Source organism: Canis lupus, chromosome 6 (genome assembly GCF_011100685.1).
Source record: "Canis lupus familiaris isolate Mischka breed German Shepherd chromosome 6, alternate assembly UU_Cfam_GSD_1.0, whole genome shotgun sequence".
In the NCBI taxonomy this organism is placed as follows: domain Eukaryota; kingdom Metazoa; phylum Chordata; class Mammalia; order Carnivora; family Canidae; genus Canis; species Canis lupus.
In genome coordinates, this window is record NC_049227.1 from 71,272,273 (window position 1) to 71,300,057 (window position 27,785).

General features: G+C 36.9%; 1 protein-coding gene and 2 pseudogenes across 1 annotated transcript in view; 2 read left to right on the forward strand and 1 right to left on the reverse strand.

The window, feature by feature from the left end:
• MSH4 (mutS homolog 4) overlaps positions 1–27,785 on the reverse strand; it is an 81,504-nt gene that overhangs the window by 3,180 nt on the left and 50,539 nt on the right. Inside the window, exons 13-19 of the mRNA XM_038541641.1 lie at positions 27,553–27,659; positions 26,130–26,254; positions 23,744–23,944; positions 20,382–20,500; positions 18,925–19,053; positions 11,114–11,288; positions 9,637–9,725 (exon numbers count right to left, since the gene is read on the reverse strand). Of these exons, the coding sequence (XP_038397569.1) occupies positions 9,637–9,725; positions 11,114–11,288; positions 18,925–19,053; positions 20,382–20,500; positions 23,744–23,944; positions 26,130–26,254; positions 27,553–27,659 (945 nt within the window). The remainder of the gene's footprint in view (positions 1–9,636; positions 9,726–11,113; positions 11,289–18,924; positions 19,054–20,381; positions 20,501–23,743; positions 23,945–26,129; positions 26,255–27,552; positions 27,660–27,785) is intronic.
• Positions 12,436–12,675, forward strand: LOC102151599 (annotated as a pseudogene).
• Positions 14,054–17,295, forward strand: LOC102151665 (annotated as a pseudogene).

Here is a 27,785-nt window from a genome sequence, read left to right on the forward strand (position 1 = left end):
CACAAGGCTGGTTCAACACCCGTAAAACAATCAATGTGATTCATCATATCAGCAAGAGAAAAACCAAGAACCATATGATCCTCTCATTGGATGCAGAGAAAGCATTTGACAAAATACAGCATCCATTCCTGATCAAAACTCTTCAGAGTGTAGGGATAGAGGGAACATTCCTCGACATCTTAAAAGCCATCTATGAAAAGCCCACAGCAAATATCATTCTCAATGGGGAAGCACTGGGAGCCTTTCCCCTAAGATCAGGAACAAGACAGGGATGTCCACTCTCACCACTGCTATTCAACATAGTACTGGAAGTCCTAGCCTCAGCAATCAGACAACAAAAAGACATTAAAGGCATTCAAATTGGCAAAGAAGAAGTCAAACTCTCCCTCTTCGCCGATGACATGATACTCTACATAGAAAACCCAAAAGTCTCCACCCCAAGATTGCTAGAACTCATACAGCAATTCAGTAGCGTGGCAGGATACAAAATCAATGCCCAGAAGTCAGTGGCATTTCTATACACAAACCATGAGACTGAAGAAAGAGAAATTAAGGAGTCAATCCCATTTACAATTGCACCCAAAAGCATAAGATACCTAGGAATAAACCTCACCAAAGATGTAAAGGATCTATACCCTCAAAACTATAGAACACTTCTGAAAGAAATTGAGGAAGACACAAAGAGATGGAAAAATATTCCATGCTCATGGATTGGCAGAATTAATATTGTGAAAATGTCAATGTTACCCAGGGCAATATACACGTTTAATGCAATCCCTATCAAAATACCATGGACTTTCTTCAGAGAGTTAGAACAAATTATTTTAAGATTTGTGTGGAATCAGAAAAGACCCCGAATAGCCAGGGGAATTTTAAAAAAGAAAACCATATCTGGGGGCATCACAATGCCAGATTTCAGGTTGTACTACAAAGCTGTGGTCATCAAGACAGTGTGGTACTGGCACAAAAACAGACACATAGATCAGTGGAACAGAATAGAGAATCCAGAAGTGGACCCTGAACTTTATGGGCAACTAATATTCGATAAAGGAGGAAAGACTATCCATTGGAAGAAAGACAGTCTCTTCAATAAATGGTGCTGGGAAAATTGGACATCCACATGCAGAAGAATGAAACTAGACCACTCTCTTTCACCATACACAAAGATAAACTCAAAATGGATGAAAGATCTAAATGTGAGACAAGATTCCATCAAAATCCTAGAGAAGAACACAGGCAACACCCTTTTTGAACTCGGCCATAGTAACTTCTTGCAAGATACATCCACGAAGGCAAAAGAAACAAAAGCAAAAATGAACTATTGGGACTTCATCAAGATAAGAAGCTTTTGCACAGCAAAGGATACAGTCAACAAAACTCAAAGACAACCTACAGAATGGGAGAAGATATTTGCAAATGACATATCAGATAAAGGGCTAGTTTCCAAGATCTATAAAGAACTTATTAAACTCAACACCAAAGAAACAAACAATCCAATCATGAAATGGGCAAAAGACATGAACAGAAATCTCACAGAGGAAGACATAGACATGGCCAACATGCATATGAGAAAATGCTCTGCATCACTTGCCATCAGGGAAATACAAATCAAAACTACAATGAGATACTACCTCACACCAGTGAGAATGGGGAAAATTAACAAGGCAGGAAACAACAAATGTTGGAGAGGATGCGGAGAAAAGGGAACCCTCTTACACTGTTGGTGGGAATGTGAACTGGTGCAGCCACTCTGGAAAACTGTGTGGAGGTTCCTCAAACAGTTAAAAATAGACCTGCCCTACGACCCAGCAATTGCACTGTTGGGGATTTACCCCAAAGATACAAATGCAATGAAACGCCGGGACACCTGCACCCCGATGTTTATAGCAGCAATGGCCACGATAGCCAAACTGTGGAAGGAGCCTCGGTGTCCAACGAAAGATGAATGGATAAAGAAGATGTGGTTTATGTATACAATGGAATATTACTCAGCTATTAGAAATGACAAATACCCACCATTTGCTTCAACGTGGATGGAACTGGAGGGTATTATGCTGAGTGAAGTAAGTCAGTCGGAGAAGGACAAACATTATATGTTCTCATTCATTTGGGGAATATAAATAATAGTGAAAGGGAAAATAAGGGAAGGGAGAAGAAATGGGTGGGAAATATCAGAAAGGGAGACAGAACGTAAAGACTGCTAACTCTGGGAAACGAACTAGGGGTGGTAGAAGGGGAGGAGGGCGGGGGGTGGGAGTGAATGGGTGACGGGCACTGGGTGTTATTCTGTATGTTAGTAAATTGAACACCAATAAAAAAAAAAAAAGAATAAACCAAGAAAGAAAATAAAAAAAAAATAAAAAAAAAATAAAAGGGAAGATTATTTTAACCTTGGGAAAAAAAAAAAATTAAATGTCCCCCAAGTGTACTACTCTTCTATCTCCTACTTTAATTCCCCAACAGACAAACTGGTGGACAGAACGGGTCAACAGTAAATTGCTTGTCTCTCAAGAGATTTCATACATAGAAACTACTAGGGTCTAAGACAATATACTGCCAGAGGGGTAAATTCATTTTGAAAATAAGCATCATAAATAGCTACTTGAAATTATGCCAATTCTTAACAAACTATCCTTAGAATGCCCAAGAAATAATGTTTAAAACAGGAATTTTCTAATACTTATGAAGACCTTTAGATATTCAGTCTTTGAATAGTACTTCAGAGATAGGAGTACAGCTGGAAAATTCTTCATCCATCTCATTTCCTGAGCTAGACAGGAGAATTAGCATTTTCAATCTTAACGGTTAACGTAAAGTCAGTGAATTTCCCTTTACTAAGGGAAATAAAATCCCTCCAACTCTTTCTCAATAGAAAGTAATTCAAGATATTTTTCTTCTTTCACTGTAAGAAAAATGAATACAACTCCATGAGGTAAAATAAGATTACCATATATTCACCCACCTATCTATTTGATACACTGAATGATCAACTATCAGTTTATTATCTAAATAACAAACACTTACTGAATATCTATTATCATCTATATTCCAGGCCCCAAATCTTGTGTTTATGTCTATGGGGGATACAAAATTTTCTACCTGACATGATAATGGAACACAAGAGGCTCAATGAAAGAAACATATTATTATAGTGAAAGAGACATGTTCATAAGCAACTGATTAAGGTAATTGTAAGTCTCATGAGAGAGATTCAAAATTCTAAGAGGAAGGGGAACTCATTTCCAGCTCTAGTCAAGAAAAGCTTAAGTAAGATGGAATATTTGGAATGACTCAATGGATAGAACGTAGAATGAAGGGCATTCTGGAGGGAAGAAACAGCTAGAGTAGATACATTAGAAATCCTGGTATACAGGTCAAAATGATGAAATTACAAGAAAATGTGGCAGAAATATAGGTTACAGTTAAGTAGTGAAATGTTATATAAGGTTATTTAAGGAGTAGTAAACAAATGGAGATAATAAAGCAGCAGTTAACAAACGTTAGTGTGTTTAAGAATCATCTAAAGACTGGTTAAAAAGGTAAATTCCTAAGCCACAGGAAATCCTCGAAAATCTAGGATAGTCCCTAGTATCGTGGGTGATTCTAATGTAAGTAATTCTAGGACTATATTTTGAGAAATATTCATAGAAAACTTTTAACACTAGGCTAAGGAGTTTCACCTTAATTTGGTAAGAAACAACCAAAAGTTTCTGAACAGAGAAACATGATAAAAGTTTTGCTTAGGAGACAATCTGGTAGATGTTTATAGGATGGATTGAAAAAGAGAGAGAATCTACTGCATAGTCCTAATGAGGAGTGATTAAGGATTCAAAGATGATTCTAATGGGTCACTAGGAGATTTGGAAACACAAAGAAATGAGAAGATTTTTCAGATTATAAATTTAATTTTGCTCCTTATAGTAAAGAGTAAAAACATAAATTGAGATTTCAAGAAGAAATACAGACAAAAATATATAGATTCAAAGTCAAGAAGTGAAAATGGAAGCTAAGGAAGGATGACCTCACCAAGAATATAGTTTTAAACACAGAAAGAAGGGCAAAATCTTAGACAAAATTCCATTTAATGAGTGAAATGATAAAAAGCACTAGTGAAATACACAAAAATAAATTCAAAATGGCTGAAGACCTAAATGTGAGATAGGAAACCATCAAAATCCTAGAGAGAATACAGGCAACAACCTCTTTGATCTCAGCTACAGCAACTTCTCACTAGACATGTAACTGGAGGTAAGGGAAACAAAAGCAAAAATCAACTATTGGGACTTCATCAAGATAAAATGCTTCTGCACAGCAAAGGAAATAATCAATAAAACTAAAAGGTAGCCTACAGAATGAGAAGATATTTGCCAATGACATATCTAATAATGGGTTAGTATCCAAAATCTATAAAGAACTTATTAAACTCACCACCTAAAAAACAAATAAACCAGTTAAGAAATGGGCAGAAGACATAAATAGATATTTCTCCAAAGAAGACATCCAGATGGCTAACAGACACATGAAAAGATGCCCAACATCACTCATTATCAGAGAAATACAAATGAAAACCGCTATGAGAGATTCCATATCACATTTGTCAGAATGGCAAAAATTAACACACAAGAAGCAAGAGGTGCTGACAAGGATACAGAGAAAGGGGAGCCCTCCTCTACTGTTTGCAGGAATGCAAACTGGTAAGGTGTCACCACTCTGGAAAACAGTATGAAGGATACTCAAAAAGTAGGAAATAGAACTACCCTTCAAACCAACAATTGCACTACTAGGTATTTACCCAAAGGATACAAAAATACACATTCAAAGGGCTACATGCGGCCCAATTTTTATAGCAGCAATATCAACAATAGCCAAATTATGAAAAGAGCCCAAGTGTCATTGATTGATGAATGTATAAAGAAGAGGTTGTATATATATACAATGGAATATTACTCAGCCAAGAATGAAGTCTTGCCATTTGCAAGATGGATGGATGGATGAATGTATGGAACTAGAGTGCATTATGCTAAGCAAAATAAGTCAGCCAGAGAAAGACAAATATCATATGATTTCACTTATACGTGGAATTGAACAAACAAATCAGAGGAGTATACAGGAGGGAGTAAAAAAAAAGTGAGAAAGAGAAGAAAAACCATAAGAGATTCTTCACAATAGAGTACAAACTGACAGTTGATGGAGTGAGATGGAGGGGGGTGGGTTAGATGGGTGATGGGTATTAGGAAGGTGCTTATTATGATGAGCACTGGGTATTGTATATAATGATGAATCACTGAATTCTACTCCTGAAACCAATATTGCACGGTACGAATTAACTAGAATTTAATTAAAATTTTGGGAAAAAAAAAAAAAAAGCACTGGTGAAGAAAGAAAAAAGGGGTATTTAGAGGTAGGAAAATGAAGACATCCAGGAAAGGACAATTCCACAGTAGCCAAGACAGGGAAGAATTATTAAAAGGAAAGGAGGGGCAGTATCAAATATCACAGAGAGACCAAGGAAGATAAGAAGTGGGAAAAAAAGGCCTTAAGAGTTTATTATTAATTGGTATTTTACAAAGTTTCATTGGTGTGATAACAAGAGATCTAGTTTGCAAGTGGAATATGGAAGAAGCAAGTAGTTATTACTCTTAAGAAGTTGGCAGTAAAAAGCAGAGACGTATCTTTTGCGAAGTAAAATAATAAAGAAGGATTTCTTAGGAAAAAACCTAAGCATATTCATTAGAAAAATAAAAGCCAGTGAACAAAAAATAAGGATGCAAAAAGAAGAATGGGAACAAGGGGTGCCTGGCTGGCTCAGTTAGTGGAGCATATCCTGACTCTTGATCTCAGGGATGTAAGCTCAAGCCCCACATTCAATACAGAGAAATCCTTAAAAAAAAAAAAAAAAAAATCTTAAAAAAAAAAGGGACATCCGGATGGCTCAGTCAGTAGGACACCTGACTCTTGCTCTCAGTGTTGTGAGTTCCAACCCCATGTTGTTGTGTAGAGGTTATTTAAAAAATAAAATATTTTTAAAAAGAGAGAAAAGAAACTGGATGACGTTATATTTTATTGGATATGGAAAGAAAGAAGGTAGAAAACTTAACCTCAAATAAGTTGAAAGGTAATCTCTTCCTCTGAGATAGAAAGGAAGAAAACTGAGTGAAAAACAGAAATTCCAAAATAGAGTTTTTAAGGACCAAAAGTTCAAGGATTCATCAAGATAACCTCAAGCCTCTCAAAAAGTATAGGAAGTGAATTTTCTATAGAGAGTGAGGACATTGAGAGTTTAGGAAGAGTAGAAATGTTCTGAAAGAGTTGAGGTAAAGGAACTATACAGATCAATAAAAGGGGGAAAATTATCCAATAAAATATTTGACTAAAGGTAGAATATATGAATTTGCAGTAGATCAAGTTACTTGCCTTGAATATATTTTGAGAATCATTATTAGGAAAGCTAAAGCCTAGAAAGCAACTGGAGAAGGCTTGTCATAATTTGAATTTGGCAAGATGAAGTCTGAGGAACTAGGTAAAGCACAACACTGCCAAAATTAAAGGATTAAAAGGATTCGAATGGCGGATTAGGCAAGTCAAGTCATAAAGTCAGTCCAGGAGCTCAAGAGACTGAAGGGATACAATAAAAATTGAAAGCAGGTTAAGAAAGAGCAAAAACAAAGGCAACTGTTACTACTGAAGAAGATCTCCTAATGCACCTACCTTAGTTTACTAAACACACGCATTCTTAAAACATAAAGCAACCTGATATTAAGAAAAAAGGTTTCCAAATTTTGAGTCAATAGATTTGAGTTCAGTGTTGAATCTACTGCTTCCTAACACTTAACCTCTGTGAACCTCAGCTATAAAAATGTGAGTAAAAAAACACAGCTTTATTATTAATATTATATTATAAAGACCTAACTGCTTCACGGAGAGTCATGAGGCTTATATATGATAATGGATAAGAGGTTTTTTTTAATTTTTTTATTGGAGTTAAATTTGCCAACATATAGCATAACACCCAGTGCTCATCCCACCAAGTGCCCCCCTTAGTGCCTACACCCAGTCACCCCAACACCCCACCCACCTCCCTTTCCACTACCCCTTGTTCATTTCCCAGAGTTAGGTGTCTCTCATGTTTTGTCACCCTCACTGATATTTTCATTCATTCTCTCTCCTTTCCCCTTTATTCCCTTTCACTAATTTTTATATTCCCCAAATGAATGAGACCATATAATGTTGGTCCTTCTCCGATTGACTTATTTCACTCAGCATAATACCCTCCAGTTCTATCCACATCGAAGCAAATAGTGGGTACTTGTCATTTCTAATGGCTGAGGAATATTCCATTGTATACCACATCTTTATCCATTCATCTTTTGATGGACACCAAGGCCCCTTCCACAGTTTGGCTATTGTGGGCATTGCTGCTAGAAACATTGGGGTGCAGGTGTCCCGGCATTTCACTGCATCTGTATCTTTGGGGTAAATCCCCAGCAGTGCAATTGCTGGGTCGTAGGGCAGGTCTATTTTTAACTCTTTGAGGAACCTCCACACAGTTTTCCAGAGTGGCTGCACCAGTTCACATTCCCACCAACAGTGCAAGAGGGTTCCCCTTTCTCCACATCCTCTCCAACATTTGTGGTTTCCTGTCTTGTTAATTGTCACCATTCTCACTGGTGTGAGGTGGGATCTCATTGTGGTTTTGATTTGTATTTCCCTGGTGGCCAGTGATGCGGAGCATTTTCTCATGTGCTTCTTGGCGATGTCTATGTCTTCCTCTGTGAAATTTCTATTCATGTCTTTTGCCCCTTTCATGATTGGATTGTTTGTTTCTTTGCTGTTGAGTTTAAAAAGTTCTTTATAGATCTTGGATACTAGCCCTTTACCTGATAGGTTATTTTCAAATATCTTCTCCCATTCTGCAGGTTGTCTTTAAGTTTTGTTGAGTGGTTTTTTTTGCTGTGCAGAAGCTTTTTATCTTGATGAAGTCCCAATGATTCATTTTTGCTTTTGTTTCCCTTGCCTTCATGGATGTATCCTGCAAGAAGTTGCTGTGGCCAAGCTCCAAAAGGGTGTTGCCTGTGTTCTCCTCTAGGATTTTGATGAATTCTTGTCTCACATTTAGATATTTCATCCATTTTGAGTTTATCTTTGTGTCTGGTGTAGGGAATGGTCTAGTTTCATTCTTCTGCACGTGGCTGTCCAATTTTCCCAGCACCATTTATTGAAGAGACCGTCTTTTTTCCAGTGGATAGTCTTTCCTGCTTTATCGAATATTAGTTGGCCATAAAGTTGAGGGTCCACTTCTGGATTCTCTATTCTGTTCCATTGATCTATGTGTCTGTTTTTGTGCCAGGACCACACTGTCTTGATGACCACAGCTTTATAGTACAACCTGAAATCTGGCATTGTGATGCCCCAGCTATGGTTTTCTTTTTTAATATTCCCCTGGCTATACAGGGTCTTTTCTGATTCCACACAAATTTTAAGATGATTTGTCCCAACTCTCTGAAGAAAGTCCATGGTATTTTGATAGGGATTGTATTAAATGTGTAAATTGCCCTGGGTAACATTGACATTTTCACAATATTAATTCTTCCAAGATACTAGCCAATAGGATCCAACAGTACATTAAGAAGATTATTCACCATGACCAAGTGGGATTTATCCCCGGGATGCAAGGCTGGTTCAACACTCGTAAGCAATCAACATGATTGATCATATCAACGAGAGAAAAAACAAGAACCATATGATCCTCTCAATAGATGCAGAGGAAGCATTTGACAAACTACAGCATCCATTCCTGATCAAAACTCTTCAGAGTATAGGGATAGAGGGAACATTCCTCAGCATCTTAAAAGCCATCTACGAAAAGCCCACAGCAAATATCATTCTCAATGGGGAAACACTGAGAGCCTTTCCCCTGAGATCAGGAACACGACAGGGATGTCCACTCTCACCACTGCTATTCAACATAGTACAAGAAGTCCTAGCCTCAGCAATTAGGCAACAAAAAGAAATAAAAGGCATTCAAATTGGCAAAGAAGAAGTCAAACTCTCCCTCTTTGCAGATGACATGATACTGTACATAGAAAACCCAAAAGACTCCACCCCAAAATTGCTAGAACTCATACAGCAATTCGGCAGTGTGGCAGGATACAAAATCAACGCCCAGAAATCAGTGCCATTTCTATACACAAACAATGAGACTGAAGAAAGAGAAATTATGGATAAGAGTTTTTAAAAACTCTTGATCTCATGACCATGACCTGAGCCAAAATCAAGAGTCAGACACTTAGCTGACTGAGCCACCCAGGCACCCTGTGAATTTTAATACTTACTTTATACTGCTTTATTTTCTCATCATAAAGTTAGTGTTAACTATAAGTACTATAGGAACTGAACTGTTTAACTTTTGTCTATTATCTTATTAGTTAAATTTGTTGGGAAAGGTTGAAATAAACCAAACCAAAAAGGTTGTGCAAAATAAAAAAAGATTTGTCTTATTTAAAATTAGGTTTTTATTTTAAATGTTTTAATTACCAATATTATTATACACTTAGATACAACACCACTATAAAAATGTACATTAAAAGTATTTTCTTGAATAGGAAAACCAATTCTTATTGCTCAAAAGTTTCTTACCAAAATTTGTCTGGTAATTTGAGCTGTGATCTCTTTGGCATCCAAGACAATTGATGGTGGGAGTGATGACACCTCTGCAGCTTTTAATCCTAAAATTATATACAATGGGGCTTCAATGTTGCTATTGCAGGTATTATGTTTATTTTAAGCAGTAATAATATTTTCTTCACAGATTTAAACTTCTATTATACAGGCATTTCCAAACTACTTAACAATTCTCAAAATTAAGCTTTCCAAAGTTCTAGATGACTAAATATAGAATATACAATACAATTTACTAATTATAAGATTTAATTAGTTGCCTAAGACATGACAAATTAGAATATCAATTACCTCTCAACATACCTCTGAGACGGTAGGGAAAACATGACAGGGAAAAGAAAAGGGGTAATTAGAAAACTAAATAATAACAACGAAATTGCAACTACAAATGCAGTTGGTTAATAAAAGATCAAAGGATATGAACTTTCCAAGGGAGGGGAGATAACCCTAGTCATAGAAATAACCCTACGGTGAACATTCACCTGACTAACAGATCACTAAGAGAGAGATTTCTCACAAGATATAACTGTAGATGACTACTCTTCATGAAAATTCCAAGTACTATCTAGTATCCTCATGTTCCCTAAGCTTAATTTTATTATATAAATGCCACATAGGCTTTCTACTGTGTGCTAACAGTTTATTCCATGCACTACTTTAGAGGCAGTAGAAACAATACTAACACATTTATTGAGAAGTTATTAATTGCTAGGTACTACGTTAAGCAGTTTATATTTAATAATTCATTTAATCCTCAAAAGCCCTACATATATGAAAATTATCCCCATTTAATAGATGAAATTAAAGTTTATAAAAATTAAATATCTGATACAACTAAGTTATGCAGTTGATTTCTTATCTCAAATAGCAAATTAAAGATGCTTCCTTCCCCCCTCACAAAGGTCACATTTATAGCTAAAATAATTTTAGGAACTTTATATTTATAGATCATTTAAAAATTTTCTGAATCAGTGAGATTTTATACATGTCACATAATGATTTAGATAGAAAATATCTAATCAAGTTTACAAGTATCATATATGGTTTGATAATACAGTCCCTTTTAAGACTTTAGATTATGTAGTTCCCTGCATCTGAAGAAAACAGATGTTATTGAAAAGTGTGTAAGAAATATACAATTTCCAATTTATTTGTAACTTGCAAATATAAGCTAAATTATATTTTTCTAAGAATAGAAACTAATACTTCTGGGACTTTCATGTGTTGTAATTCTACATAAGTATTGATTAATATAAGTTTAAATATCAGCTTATGCATAAAATGTGAGCTTGACACAGAAAATACAGTCTTATAGCATAAACACTGAAAAGAATGACAGGAAAAGTTGCTTAGCTTGATAGCCAAGTAAAGGGGAGAAGAATTATGAGAATATGTAGAGTTTCAATAGTTATTACATAATTTCTATATGCAATACCATAATTTTTCTCTTCTGTGAGTCCCTTACAAAGTTTGTAGGTATACAAGATTGCTTCTTTATTTCTTGAAGTGTCTTTTACATGCTGAACTTCAAAATGCATGTTTTCTACATTAGGATACAGGGCCTCTATATGACATAGTTCCAGGAAATGCGTAGCAAACAGTGTAAATGCCTAGAATATATAACAATGAATGTCAGTATTTTTTAAATGAACTAGAAAAAAACTTTGTTTGATTTTTCAAGTAGCTTGGCAGAGGTGTAGGAATGAAACTAATAATGGTCAATTCATCTCAAATGTTTGCAAATTTATATTCAATGAAAGAAACATGTTTATTATGTTTACACATCACATATATGATACATTACAGGAAAGAGAATAAAGTTAAAAATAAAATCCTAAAAAAATATCAAAAGTTGAGGCTTACCAGAAATAAAGCTGTTAAGGTAATCATTTATTAGAAAAGTAATCTACAAACAAAATCATAACATTTCTTTCAACTTTTAAAAAATCTTTAGTTTAAAAGTAGCTTCCCATCATATAACTATTTTTTAGAAAGTACAATCAATGGTTTGTCTTAAGTATTCGAATCACAAAGGTTTTTATTTTTTATATTTGCTTTGTGTTTGGGTTAGGTACTTAGAAGGAAAAAAGAAAAGACTGAGAATAATGTTTAGGACAATGATTCTTAAACTTTAGTAATCCCCTGAGGAGCTTGTTAAAGATGCAAATTCTTGGTACTTATCCCCCCCACTCCCCACCCCCCCCCACCCCAGAATTCTCAATCAGTAGTTGTAATGTGGAGTCTCAGGAAACTATATTTTCCAGAAGTATTTTAGGTGACATTGATGCAGATGGTTCAAGTGACTTATGACCAGCACATGGTTTCCAGTCCTGAGCTACTAAACTAGACAGAGATACGAATAATTGATTATGTTTTGATATATTACCAGGAAAAATTATAAATATGTGATAAGTGGAAAAATAAAATGTTAAGATATTAAAAAGAAAATATTTGGGCTGGCAAATAGCTGATGTTATGTAAGGTGGGTGGCAAGATGTATAGGACAGAAAAATGAAAAAACTACTTAATAAACAGGAATATAAAATCAAATTTATAAAGCAACAGGAAAATATTTAGAAATTCAGTAAACCATTTAGAAGCTAAGGACCATGTTCATAATAACATTAATATCTTCAAAATTTGTGTCAAACCAACTATTACTCTTTACTACCAGAAATAGAGTCATCAGTATCTTTAATCAGATTAGAGGTGAAGTGGGGGCACCACGGTGCAGAGACCCAAACACTAGCTAAGAGGATGCCGGTGGCTGTGGGGACCTACTGACAGTCCCAGCCAAGGTGCTTCAACCGCATGAAGATGGGCTTTATGATGGGCTGTGCAGTGGGCATGGAAGCTTGCATGCTCTTCAGTACCTTTTCCTGTCTCAGGATTGAAATGTGAGATTGGGAGCCGATGGGTGGCATCAGAAAAAACATGATACAGAGTGGTGGCACCATTAGCATATTCATGGCCATTAGGATGGACATCCAATACTAATCAGGGCCATGGTTTTCTACTATATCTACCCTTTCCCACCAGTCCCAGACCATGCACTATAATAAAACAAGTCTGAGTAAAATAATAAAAATAAAATAAATCTAATCGGACTAGAGAGTCAATTCCAGAAATCCCAGATTTGATTCAGAAAATTCATCCTTAAAATTTTGTTGCTTTAGAACCACTCTCAATACCAAAATCTGTAATAGTCAGGCTTTTCCAGGGAAACAGAATAGGGTGTGTGTGTGTGTGTGTGTGTGTGTGTGTGTAGAGAAAGAGAGAGATTGATTGATTTACTATTAGGAATTGGCTCATATGATTATGGAGTGAAGAATCCCCAGGTCTACAATCAGCAAGAGCCCCAGGAGAGCCGATGCTGTCATTCCAGTCTGAGTCTAAAGGCCTCAGAACCAGAAGAGCAAATGGTATAGTTTTGGTCCTAATGCTGGCAGGCTCAAGATCCAGAAAGAGCTGACATTTCAACTCTAGTCCAAAGGCAGGAAAAATGATTCTCGACTGAAGGCAGTCAAGAAGTAATCCTCTAACTCCCAAGATGGTCAGCCTTTCCATTCTGTTCAGCTATTCACATGGGCCCCACTCAAAACTGATAGGAATAGAGGAGCTGGAAGTCATGGACATAGAGCAGATGTGAGCCAGGGTGCCTATGCACACGCGAGCACACTCCTAGTCTGCCCAGGCCCACTGTGGTAGGGGCTAGGAGGTGCAGCATTGGCCACACTCTTCTAGCAAGGCGGCCCTGGCGGTGTGATTGAAGGCATGCCCTGATGTGGGCTCGAGGCCACCATTCCTGGTCCTCCACTGTGACTGTGTAGGCGTCCCCGCAGAGGCAGGTTGGCCTTACCTCTCATGGACGACTAGAGAAGATAGGCATCTGACTTTGACTCCAATGATGTATCCCTTGCCCTCCTTCTTCTTGGCACTGCCCCGACCCCACATTGTTCCAGGGACCAGTTCCTCCCTTACTTCCCAAGTTCCAGGCTGAAATTCATGATACACAGTATGCTAACAGAGGATCCTATTACCACTTGTCTTTCTCCCTCAGTCTATGACATGATATGTCAACTCAAGTTTGAAGTCAGAGAAAATTGTGATACCAATAGCATTGTAACTCAGAGGGATGAAGTATGCTGGAAGACAATCACAGACTCTGGGATTTATATAGGATCAGGCCAGGGTCTGCATTACAGGGAAAGCCTGAGGCTGCTGGGCCCTGTGTGTAAAGCTGGTCCACTCACATTTGTTATCTCTGACCAAGGGGCAGTTTGAAATTCAATATACACCATGGCTGTAGTGGAAAGCTTTTGCAGAATTATTTCTTGAAATATTTGATGCTTTGGAAAGTCTTCAATCTCCTGCTATTTCTCTTAGCTTAATGAAACTGACAGCATGTTGAGAACAGGCTTTGGGTGATACATTTTTTCTGAATGGCAAGGAATGCCCTTTCTTTTATTTACTGCTTTTTTGAGAGAGAGAGAGAGAGAGAGAGAGCGCGCGAGCGCGCGCATGCCATGGGGGAGGGGGCATAGTAGCAGCAGAGGAGAAGGGAGAGAATTCCAAGCAGCAGACTCCCCGCTGAGTGAGGAGCCCCATGCAGGGCTCTATTCCAGGACCCTGAGATCAGACCTGAGCCAAAATCACGTCAGATGCTCAAGTGACTGAGCCACTCAGGTATTCCAGGGATGCCCCTTTCTTCTTTTAAGAGATCTGTTTGCATCTAAGCAGCTTGCTCGGGTCTTCGGGCAGTCTGTGGTAGAAAAGTCTTCATTGGATCTCTATGTGGACTCAACCTACATAACATCTTATGGCATGGGTTTGCATCCCATCAAGAAATCCCTTCGAACTACTGTTCAGTGATGATACTGTTGACAGTGGGATTGGGTCAGCTGAAGAGTTACTTGCAACAAACTAAATTTCCATTGGCATACCGACCTTTCATAGCTCTTACAAACCTTTTGGCTATTTTGTCTGACATTACTTCTGAGGTACTTTCAATGTTAAAAGAAGTGATGAAGAAATACACTCTTATATTTAAAATCATGTAGCCATACTGAGAAGTTGCATTAATCAAGCCAAGTCACACAGGTTTGCCGACGGTGCATGTTGTTATTGACACAGCTAGAGATGGGACTTAGGAGAGTTTTTGCCATTAACAAATGTCCACAAGACTTCTGACTGCTAGTCAACAGCTCTTTATACCACCTGTGAGGAAATATTGGCAAAACACTTGAATGATGGTAAAAATCAATCAAATTCCTCTTTTCCTTGGAGAGCCTGCAATGGAATTTCTTTGGGATTCCCTGAACCATTGAGGAGGGTCCCCATAGAAGAGATCATTTAAGCCATGGGAAAATCAACTTACCCAAATTTCCAAAAGAAGCAATAAATCAATTGCTTGCATTTTCCATTGTACTTTTACTCAGATTAATTGACGAAGATCTATTAATAATGTTTAAGGAAAAAGCAGTGATAAAACAATTGGTTGGTTTTGCAGAAGACTACAGTGGTCTCTTCCATCCAGTTTCTTAGCCAAAAAAACATGCTGAGGGATGCCTGGGTGGCTCAGCAGTTTAGCGCCTGCCTTCGGTCCAGGGTGTGATCCTGGAATCCCAGGATCGGGTCCCACGTCGGACTCCCTGCATGGAGCCTGCTTTTCCTTCTGCCTATGTCTCTGCCTCTCTCTGTCTTCTGTGTCTCTCATGAATAAATAAATAAAATCTTTGAAAAAAAAAAAAAACATGCTTATCTGTGAGAAGGCATCATTAGAGTTTGGCCCTCCTGCCTTTGCCTGAAGAAGCTGAGGAAGCAACCAAATTAGAAAGTAATTCTGAAACAAATGCCTGTGGCTCTTTAATTACAAATATCATGTATGAGCTGTATCACCATATGAGAATCATTGTGTTGTCAGTGACCTGGACAGTCTTCCCGCTGAGAAGTGGCCCCAGGTGATCTGCCAATTCTGTGGCACCCCCGTCCCAACTTTGTTCTGTCTCAGATCAGAACCATTCTCCAAGTTCTCACTGGGCTTCAAAACATCAGCACACACTGCACCCACATGTGCAGCCAGCTTGCTGCCTCTGTGGAGCTGAGACACCAGCAGTGGGTAGAAAGGGGGTTGTGCTCCAGGCAAAGGAAGTAGTAATAAGCTTCTGTCTCCTGTGCTTTACCCAATTTTATTGCTGATTGCACTGGAATTGGTCAACATTCATGTAGTTCATGGAAAAAATACTTATGGGTATCAAATTCTTAAAGCTCTTACATTACAGGGGGAACGTGATAGCTTACACCAGCCAGCAGAAGAACAAGTGGAACAAAACTATCAATCTTACATGTACAGCCCTGTTTAAAATCTGACTTTTACTGAGAAGAAACAAATGTGAATATATTTAGTCAAGAAATCCACAAGTATGGGATGTCTGGGTGGCTCAGTGGTTGAATGTCTGCTTTTGGCTCAGGGAGTGATCCCAGAGTCCTGGGATGGATTTCCGTATCAGGCTCCTCTCGGGAAGCCTGCTTCTCCCGCCGCCTGGGTCTCTCTCTGCCTCTCTCTGTGTGTCTCTCATGAATAAATAAATAAAATCTCAAAAAAAAAAAAAAAGGAATCCACAAATAAGGGAGTCTTATGAAAATACTTAATAAGTCAAGATGCTTTGGGCTACATCCAAAACCGAAGCCCAAATAGGCTTTACCAACAAGGAAATTAAAAGTCCAAAGGCTGGGTGGATTCCAAGGTCTGACTGATGAAAGATGAAGTTCCATCTCTTTGTGGCCTTCTCACGTGCTGTTCCTGAGTTTGTATGAACCTCAGGGTGGGTTCCCTCCTGGAATCAACTGGCCACAGAAGTTTGATCCCTCCATTATTATATAGTGTCCATAGGAGGGGGAACTTTTCACCCAGATGTCACCCAAAAAACTCTTGAAAACTGTCACTGTGGTCAAGACCCTGCCTCCTGTACTCACTCACTAGCCAAGCTGGGTAGGCATCCACTCCTGAGCCACCACTGGGGCACAGAGAGAGAGCTTGGGCGAATCTGGCCTCATCCCTGGAGCTGAGAATAAGGTTGGGTGATCTAGATCCCATGGGATAGAGTTGAGAAGAAGCAGCTCCTGGAAGGTATGGTGGGTCAACAGGTGCCAGGCAGCAGGATTGCTGGTCAGTGGGTATTCAGGAAAGCAGGAGACCGGGCATGTGTCTGGGTATGGAGGGTTATGTGCAGGAGCAGGGAGAACTGAGGGAGTAAGGGTCAGGGGTGCAGCTGCCCCAGTTCCAGCTCGGAGAGCCAAAGTCTGAGATTCTGAAGAGCTCACTGGTCCCCTGGAATTGTCTGGAACATCTGGAAAGCCTCTGCTGTCTCAGGTGGCAGCAGCAAAGCCAACAGCTCTCAGGATCCCCTTTGAGGCTGTCCTGGACCCCAGGTCTGTCTATGCACTAGGCCTCACACAGTGAATCATGGCCTCTTCTCTACCTTCCAAACCTCCCTGGCAGGTTTTAGCCCACAGCCCTCCAAGGAAGGGCATTCATCATGTGTATTTCTTGCTTCTCTGCTGTCAGAGAACAGTACCAAGGAAACCATAAAGGAAAAGGATGGCGCTGTGGGATGACAGATATTCTAGCACGTTCCATCCACTCCTTTGCCACTACCACCCCCTTTTAAACTAAACTCCTTGGTAAAAACAGAGAACACTGAGCTTCTTTCCCTGTAATGCAGCCTTCTCTCATCCAAGTGTAGACCCCAAATCCCATATGTCATGTTTCTGCTCCTGGGACATGTCCTTTTACAGTGTCTCCACTGGACTCTAATTTAAATGATTTATAGGATTAACTACTCTTAACCCTCCTTATGTTGGAGCTGTAATGGAACAGAGGAAATAAAAATTGATATTTACCAAGCAATCTGCTTTACTCTGTCTACCAGTTCAAATACAAATCTCATTCAGAAACCCTTACAGATAAACTCAAAACACTGCGTGACAAAATGTCCAGTACTCTGTAGTCCAGTCAGGTTGACATACAAAATTAACCACTGCATATACTAATTAGCTCTTAACCCTAACAAGTAATACATGTATCTTATTTCTATGAGAAATTCTGATCGACTGACATAGATTCAGTATTTTACAAAGACTAATGTTATCTCAACATTACTTTTGATTTATCATATACCTTTCAAGTATAAGTAAGATTTTTCTCATTCTCTATAATAAATCATTATGTACTGTCATTTAATGTAAAGATCATCATCTAAGGGATATTTCAAGGTACTTCAAATATGGAAAAAATATTTTTAAGTTTTTTCATACCTGTATATATTTTGAGTGATCATCTAAAAAGATATTTTACAAATTAGCTTAATAAAATAGAGCAAAAATCATAGTCTGTTTTACTTGATTTGTGAAAGATTTGTTTTCCTTAAAGAAATGAAATCTTAGTTGGATAAGTAAAATAAATTTTCTATAAAGTGACCTCAGATGCCTAGTGTTTCACTTCATGTTGTGACATCATAGTCAATGTTATTATCCATGGAGACAATTATTGAAATGTTTTCATGTTTTGCTCTTTAATTTGATTATATTAAAGCTAAATGATTGGTTTTGATATTGTTTCTTGATTTTCTCCTTTGTCTACATCATGACTATCATACTAGCTGTTCCTGCTTCCATCAGAAATGAAGTAATAGGGCAGCCCGGGTGGCTCAGCGGTTTAGCGGCCGCCTTCAGCCCAGGGCCTGATCCTGGAGACCCAGGATGGAGTCTCACATCAGGCTCCCTGCATGGAGCCTGCTTCTCCCTCTGCCTGTGTCTCTGCCTCTCTCTCTCTCTCTCTCTCTCTCTGTCTCTCATGAATAAATAAAATCTTAAAAAAAAAAAAAAAGAAATGAAGTAACAAAAATATAAATGCTATGGTATGCCTTTGTTACCTAAAATTGCTTAAAGAGCTATTTGTAGGCGCCTGTAAAATCCAATCATGATAAATATATAAAGGATACATCAAGGGGTCCCTGGGTGGCTCAGTTAGTTGAGCATCAGACTCTTGGTTTCCACTCAGGTCACTGACTCACAGTTGTGAGATCAAGCCCTAAATCATCTCTGCACTCAGCAGGTTATCTGTCTCTTCCTTTCCCCACCCCCCCCCGCCCCCTGCTCACACATGTGTGAGCTCTCTCACTCTCAAATAAATAAATACTCTTTAAAAAAGGACTCAAAATTAATACACTTAAAAGAGAAGAATACCTTTAAGCTCAGCAGATATTCACAAACAGCGTAACAAATGCCAATACCTTCTTCTGTACTGGTACCTCTGCCAAGTTCATCAATTAATATGAGTGATTTGTTATTAGCATTATGTAGAATATATGCTATCTGAAAAATATAATTTTAATATTATTCATTGTAACTAAACAGCTGTCACTACCATTTTTAGAAATGAGGAAAAATCTAGTCATACTCTTTATTGGTTCATCCGAAACATTTTTTATAAAGATATCCAGCTGAGTAGAAACTAACACATTGCTTTTCTTCTAAAAAATCTCATGACTAATAATTTTAACAGAATAGCTGATATGTATATAAACAGATACACACATATGTGTATGAGACAACACAGAGTAAATGACCATTATCTAAAATATACATATTTTAGATACAGTGAAATAAAACTAAGTATGTATTAAATGTTTAAGTAAAGTGCAAAAATGGTTATTTTCTTCTCCACAGATGACTGATCAATTGTCATAAAATACTCAAAACTATTTCTCAAGTTTATTTTAATATCTCTATAGCCAGTAAAGACTGAAGGAAAAACTAAGGGAAAAGTATCCAAGTCCACTGATTGCTATTTAAACAAATAAATTTAAATCCATGCTCAACAAAAACCAAGAATTGACAGAAATGCTCCTTCTCCACTGAAGAGTATTAACCTCTCTCTCAAAAAATATAATTAAACCCACATCATGTACTGACACAATAGTATTTCACAGCCATTTTACCTTTCTATAGGACTAAGCTTTTTGAGAGCTATGACCATTTAAAAATACACCTTGAGGATCTAGTATTTTGCTATTTGTCCCACAGATAATACAAACTAAATAATTATGTAAGAGTCATATACAGTGGCACAAATAATACTATTCTTTCCCTATCTACAAAAAGTTATCCAGCTCTACAGTGATCCATTAATTCCCACCTACTGAAGATAGCCCAACAGCTATAATGAATACCTTTAGCCCTTCAAGTCTATTTGATATTTGCTCAGATCAGAAAAACAGTTATAGAAAGTGAAAATTCTAAAGGATTGCACAAGAGGATGATTTTTAAAAGCATTCTAACACAGTAATCTTTCATTTTAAAATCAAACCTAAAAGGAACAATAAGATACAGTGCAAGATGGTCCTGAACAGGTCATTGTTTTCTGAAAGACTTTTCTATATTCCATACAAGAACATGAAAGCATGGTTTTTTGTTCAACAGCACTAGCTTTCTCTTTAAAACCATATTTTTCGAAGAAATCTTCCCTTCCATTTCCACATAAGACAGAAATTAGAAGCTGTCTTTGACTGCCCTCTGGCTCTTGCAGAGGAATATAAGCACAGCTGCGTGTTTTAGTATAAGGATACTTTCTTACATAATAATTGACTATTAGTGGAAGAATTTAACATATGTTTAACATGAGGAAAGTTTGGTTTGGGTACCTCTTTCATTTCCTTCATGAATGTTGATGAATTTGTTTCAATATCATCATCGGTACTGATTCTTGTAAAAATCTGTTCAGCAATTCTAAAGGAAGAATATTCTGCTGGAACATATGATCCTGTAAAATATAAGGTCAATGTAAATTGAAATGCTTTTATAAAATATAAGTACTAATATTTTGTACTTTTTACTAACTCAGATTATTTATTAGCCTAGCTAAGGATTACATAGTAGAAAGATCACTGGATATAGTTAGACAACATGGCCCAGGCTCTGTCATTTATCGTACATCCTTGGGCAAGTAGACTCTCCCAGTCTCATCTTTCTCACATATAAATGGAAATACTTGCCTTTACTATTAGACAAAACTATATTCAAAATAGGAAAATTCGAAGGAAATGTTTATGAATCTCAAGTTGATAAAACTGTTACAGAATGATGTATTAGGAAATATCTGTTATTAGACATGTATAGAAATATCCAGAATCAGAACGAAAACAAAACATAATTTTTTTTAAAAAAGGTGAGTCTTTATCCATGAGACTTTTTCTACCTGAGAAGTTATCATGTTAACCAATCGAAAATATTCACCTTTTTTTTTTTTAAGATTTTATTTATTTATTCATGAGACACACAGATACAGAGGGAGGCAGAGACACAGGCAGAGAGAGGAAGAAGCAGGCTCCACGCAGGGAGCCCGACATGGGACTCGATACCGGGTCCCCAGGATCACCCCTGGGCCAAAGGCAGGCACTAAACCGCTGGGCTACCGGGGCTGCCCAATATTCACCTTTTGAAAGCAAATCAACCTGATTAATGCACTTACCTCTATACAGATTGGGACATAAGAGGCATTCTAAAATCCTAAGAGGATAAAGATATCAAGCTTATACAACAAAATGGTGAAATAATGGGAGTGAAGAAGCAAAACCCTGATTATTCCAGGATTTAAAACCAAGATAAGGATGAAGAACAGGATCAGTCTCTAAGGAAAAAAGGAATAGCAAGAAAAGAAAGCAAAAGCCAGGATAATACTAATAAAAATAAAAGTAACAATAATAACAATAGTAATTATAATGATGGCACCTCCAAAAGCAGATCTCTCAAATACAGCTTTCTCACAGGATTTCCAGAAAGATTAAGTGGGAAAATAAATGTTAAAGTACCAAGGAGAGGATATAGCATATATAGTATATGTTTGTACCTTCTCCTTAGTTCATTTATATTTACCTCCACCAAAAAGGCTCTCAACATTTTTAAATATAAATTATTATAGAAGCCCCCCCACTGATATTCTGGTCGGCTCCTTCTCTAACAATACATCGCCAGAAGAATCTGTGTGAAAGGCAAATCCAATCACGCCATTCTCTTATTTAAATTTCAAGATAGCTCCCTACAGATTTCTGGATAAAGTTTAATCTCTTCAGTGAAGTACCTAAGACCCTTCATGATCTGGCTCCTGCGCATGTCTCTGGCTTTATATCTTATCACTCCTCACAGCCACTGTTCGCTCTACAAAGAAATAAAGACTTCTGTGCTTTAGAACACATTCTTACCTCTGCCTAGAAACGATCCTTCTTTCTCATACCCTTCCCTACGTCCACAGTATTTTATATACATTATCTTACTTAATCTTTACAGTAATTCTTAGAATTAGGTACTATTACAATTTTCATTTACAGGAAAACTAAGGAAGCTAGGTAACTTGCCTAAGATCACAGAGCTAGTAACTAGACAAGCTAGGTCTAGTTTCAAAGCCTATATTCTTAATTTCCATGCCTCTCAAATTCTGTTTATTTAAGGTCAGATTATATGAGATACTGTATATACTTTTAGGTATTTTAGAGATTTAAAATGAGGGGCAAGAGAATTAGAATAATTTTCTTCTAATATTTCAGGGGCTATTATTAAAAGACATTAAGTTATTCTGTGATGCAGAGAAGATAAGAATTAGGACTAATGAGTAAAAATTATAGGAAGTCAGATTTCAAATTAGTGTAATGAATGCTCTAACAATTAGAGATGTTCAACAATTGCATAGCCCCCCCTTTTTTTTAAGAGACAGGGCTTCTCTGAACTATTCTAATAGAAATAAGATTACCATCACATATGAATTAGATAGTATTATTTAGAAAAGCAAGGAAATTAACTAAGATGTCCTTTTTTTCTTTTGGTCCTTTTCATTCCAATGCAACTATATATCCAATAAAATATTTACTCTTCACCAATTCACCTCTGATTTTCTTTCCCAGTAGTAAGGGTAAATCTGCACTGTATCACCAATGTTATTTTTTTAATATTTTATTTATTTATTAGATAGAGAGAGACAGAGAGGCAGAGACATAGGCAGAGGGAGAAGCAGGCTCCATGCAGGGAGCCTGACATGGGACTCAATCCCACATCTCCAGGATCAGGCCCTAGGCTGAAGGTGGTGCTAAACCACTAAGCCGCCGGGGCTGCCCTGTATCACCAATATTATTATTGCTGTATTCCCCTTACAATTTGTTACATTAGGCCAGGGTTTCTCAACCATCGCACTACTAACATCTTGGGATGGATAATCTTTCTTACGTGTGTTGTGGGGAGGGAGGAATGTCTTGTGCATTCTAGGATGTTCAGCAACACTTCCGGACTCTACATTCCCCTTAGTTGTGACAACCAAAAATGTCTCAGACTTTGCCACATTTGGGGGGCAAGAGTGGAGTGGGGGAGGGACCAAACTCATCCCTGGTTAAGAATCACAGTTTTAGGGCAAATCATCTCATTTCCAATTCATAGAGTTCTCAAGGTACCCCAGTTTTCAGAGCTAAACTGTGCCTCTATACCAAGAAATAAATGACTATGTTGAGCCAATGACAGCTTTATATGTGTGAGTATGCACACATAATGTGTTACTGTATCAAGTGCTGTGCCCGAGTTACTGGTAGCCCTTCAATTAAGTAAAAGATGTTTCTTTCCCCAATGTTAAAATTTGGGGAATTAATAACATGGGTTATTAAAAGCAGCAGCTTATCCTACTTACTTCACTTCTCATAAGAAAGTTTGGTTTTGAATCAGAAATAATGATATGATTCAGTTTAGTAATAACTGATACAACAGTAATAGTTATAGTAAGGTAGTTTTTGTTTCTGTTACATCTTACAAAAATTTTAGTACAATGCAATCCAAATTGGATGTTGCTTAATCAATACCAAACATTAAAAGTTATGGTCTACAGAACAGACCTTATTATACTTTTAGGTAAGAAAACCTACTCCAAACTGTTTTGGCGTTACTTAGGCACCAGAATCTAAAATATTAGGCATAACACATTTCAAATGGGGAGAAAAATTGCTAAGTATAAAGTAAAGCCATAACTTACCAATCTGGGCCATAATCTGACAAAGAGCAATCTGTTTTAAATATGTGGATTTCCCACTCATATTAGGTCCAGTTATGATCAAAAAATTACTTCCTTCTGTTATATAGGTATTGTTGGCAATAGGTTTTTCAACAGATATTTTTTCAAGAATGGGATGCCATCCCTGCTTGATTGCTAAAGTATCAGTAAATTCTGGCCGAACTGAAAAAAGAAAAAAGGTTTTGTAAGATTAATATATTTATGTTTAACAGTCTGTGTTATATATGTGGGATTTTATTAGGGTCAATTTGGGACAATAACATTATTTTATCCTAAATCCCTCTAGATTATAACTAATGCATTCTATTTTTTTCTTAAAGATTTTATATATTCATGAGAGATACAGAGACATAAGTCAAGGGAGTAGCAGGCTCCCGGTGAGAAGCCTGATGCAGGACTCAATCCCAGGACTCCAGGATCATGACCTGAGCCAAAGACAGATGCTCAACCACTAAGCCACCAAGGAGTCCCTGTAACTAATGCATTCTAATCACCATCACAACTTTTTTTTTAATTATTTATTTATTCATGGGAGACAGAGAGAGAGAGAGGCAGAAACACAGGCAGAGGGAGAAGCAGATCCACGCAGGGAGCCTGACATGGGACTCGATCCAGGGACTCCAGGATCACGCCCTGGGCGGAAGGCAGCCATTCAACCATTGAGCCACCCAGGCATCCCACCATCACAACTTTTATTCACTTCCAGGGAACACTATGGATTTAGTTCTTTGTCATTGTCCTGGGCTCCAAAACAGCAACATTTTCAGGTTTGTATAGATTAAAAAGAGTCAACTAACCATTGATAATACTTTTTTTTTAAAAAGAGAGAGTGCGAGATGGGGGGAAGGAGGAGAGGAGGAGAGAGAATATCAAGTAGACTCCCCACTGAGTGCTGAGCCCAACACAGGGCTCAATCTCATAATCCTGAGATCATAACCTGAGCCAAAATCAAGAGTTGGATGCTTAACAAGTGAGCTATTCAGGCGCCCTGATAATACTTTGAAAATAATGCTTAATTACCAAAACTACAAAATTGGACATTTACTCAATCCCACCTTAAGCATTATTTCAAATTTGGCATAATTAGCTTTTCAAGTGAGGTATGGATATTGAGTAAAACCAAATAATGTCCAGACCCTTACAGAAATTTTGTTAAAAGGGATATCCAGATGACAGACAAAACAGACACAAAATATTTTGTTAATTTAAAAAACAAATAATGATCAGGTCTCTATGAATTCCTTCCAAGGTAAAGGGAGGAAGATGGCATAGGGACAAGTAAACACTAAAATCCTACATGCCTTTAGAGGAAACACAGGTAACTCAAAAGCATTCATTATAAAAGAGAGGTTCATTAGAAAAAAATTTTTCAATTACTTTAAAAGTATTTTTAAATACCCAAAGTCATTATTTATAGGTTTGAAGTTTCAGGATAATCCCTCACAAATTAAGATGAAGCAACATCAAATCAAATACCTTAACAGTCAAGAAAACTATTAAAATAGTTGATCCTTAAGGTAAGGTTTTGACCCCGAAGGACACCTAAAAGACTAGAAACTTTTGGCTTATAAGATACCAATTGAAAAAGTTAACATTTCCATAAGAAATATAAAAATATTTTTAAAAATCTTTGTAAGATCATTATTTCCCATTGACATGTATTTGAGAAATGCTACTGGAGATTTTAACTAGAAATTTCAATGTTATTAATGACATTAAGTCCACAATTATTCAACCTTAATTATCACATACTAATTTCATAAATTTGCATATAGGAGTATGGTTATTACTGATAAGTTGGATAAGAAATTTCAAGGGGTTAACTTGAAATATTCATTTAATATTAGAATATTACTTAACATTTGTATTCAAGGGTTACAAAAGACTTGGGATACAAAACTATATGATATAATCCCTTACCTTGAGATACTCACATCTCAGAACATTAGAAAAATGTTCATTTTGGAGATTCATTTCTCTCATCTATTAGTTACAGTGCTTCCAATGAGTCTTCAGATTTGAACTTTATCTATTTGGATCATTGTCATTTCCACCAAGAAGGCAGTTTTTCATTCTTTCCTATTTGGGGAACCTTTAACGTTTCTTGCAGTATTTTCTTTCTCATTTGTTAATTTCTCAGTAAACAATTTTCTGACTTTTAAAATAAATTTTAAGGGTAATTTTACTTTTTCTATTCTACATCTTGGTCTAAGACCATAGGCAAGAGACCATATTTAAGGTAAAAAAAAAACAAAAAAGTAAAACATTCAGAATTATTATGTAAAATTGCTTGAATAGAATATAAATTTCAGTATGCAACATATTTATTCCAAAGAAAGTAACTTACCATAGTCAGAAAGAGTGCAGGCATGAGCAAATGACAGTAGCATATCCAGCATTGACACAGTGTCAGATAGTTTATATAAGCAATGAATATGTTCATAAATCTCACTAAGCAGTTTGCACACAATCCTGAAAGCATATGTTTGGAAGTCAGGTAATGCTTTAAAGACTGACATACAATGTAATTGGAAAGCAATATCAAATTCATTGCCTAAGGCAAAGTAGCATTCACAGTTCCGTTGCACACTACAGATAAAGTCTATTGCTCTTCTGCCTCATTTTAGAGATGAGGAAATTGAAGTTCCTTGAGTTCACAGCACTTGTAGCCAGAATGCACCTTCTGGTATTTTAACACTACATTTTTGAAGTGACTGCTGTTATTAAATACTAAAAGAAATTAATTTTCATTAATAAAATTATTTTTATAAGTCAAACAAGATCTCCCTATACTTCAAACAGCTTCCAAATGCTAATAATTTTGCATTTTTTTCAAATGTTAAATTCAACACAAAAGTTACTATTTCGTTTCTCTCTCTCACACACACGCATCCTAACAGAATTAATTAGGCTTTTATGTGGAAGTTATTATACTGTGACATAATATAAAAGGTTTTCCTTGCAGCCCATGGCTGGCTCAGTTGATAGAACATGTGACTCTTGGTCTCAGAGTTCTGAGTTCAAGCTCCATACTGGGTGTAGAGATTACTTAAAAATAAAATCTTAAAGGGTGGTTGGGTGGCTCAGCTGGTTAAGTATCTAAGATTCTTGATCTCAACTCAGGTCTTGCTCTTTCCCTTACTAGGAGAAATACGTTCCCCAAACCTACTATATCTCATAATCTCTGTGGTTAATGCTCTGAAATTGTTTTGAAAGTTCAAAATTTATCTTTATAATCTCAGCTCATCAATTATGAATGATCTTTTTTTGCCCCTGCCCATGTATGAAATATGAAATATTTCATATTTCCCGATGTACGGCTACTATTTCATGACCAGCAAAAGACTGGCAATGGATACACACACACACACACACACACACACACACACCTACATACATATGCCATGAGAAGTTGAGTGCTTACATATCATAAGAAAAGAATAAACTGAATCAAGCCCAAGATAAGCCCATGATGTGCCAAATTCAACATCATGGTGGAATGCATACTACAGAACTATCATGTAAATGATGTGTTTTTGTTTTGTTTTGTTTTTGCAATTAGATTTGCCCTGAATCTTCTGTGAGGCTGAGCGATCACAATCACAGCGAGATTTTTAAAGTTTTAATTGCTCTTCCAGGAAATGTTCTTTCTTTGCTAACATTCATAATTTTACAATTTTCTGCAGTCAGACAAAAAGCCAATTAATGAAATTTATTTCAGTGCCTCAAACTGAACCACTGTAATATTCAAAAACTTCAAATGTGCTTACATATAAGTCATGTGATAGATTTCTCTCAAAGATTCTTGACATCTTTCATTCATTTTAATTAAGTCTGCTGATGTAAAGGTGTAAGAACTTTTCACTTTGGATATCTGCTGGGAAATTAACAAACAAATGTCAAGATGTATGTACATTCCTATAAAATAAAACATAGAGATTTTAAACAATATAAGTATTTAGGTTAATTACTTTAATTTTTGAGATAAATGATCACAAATAAA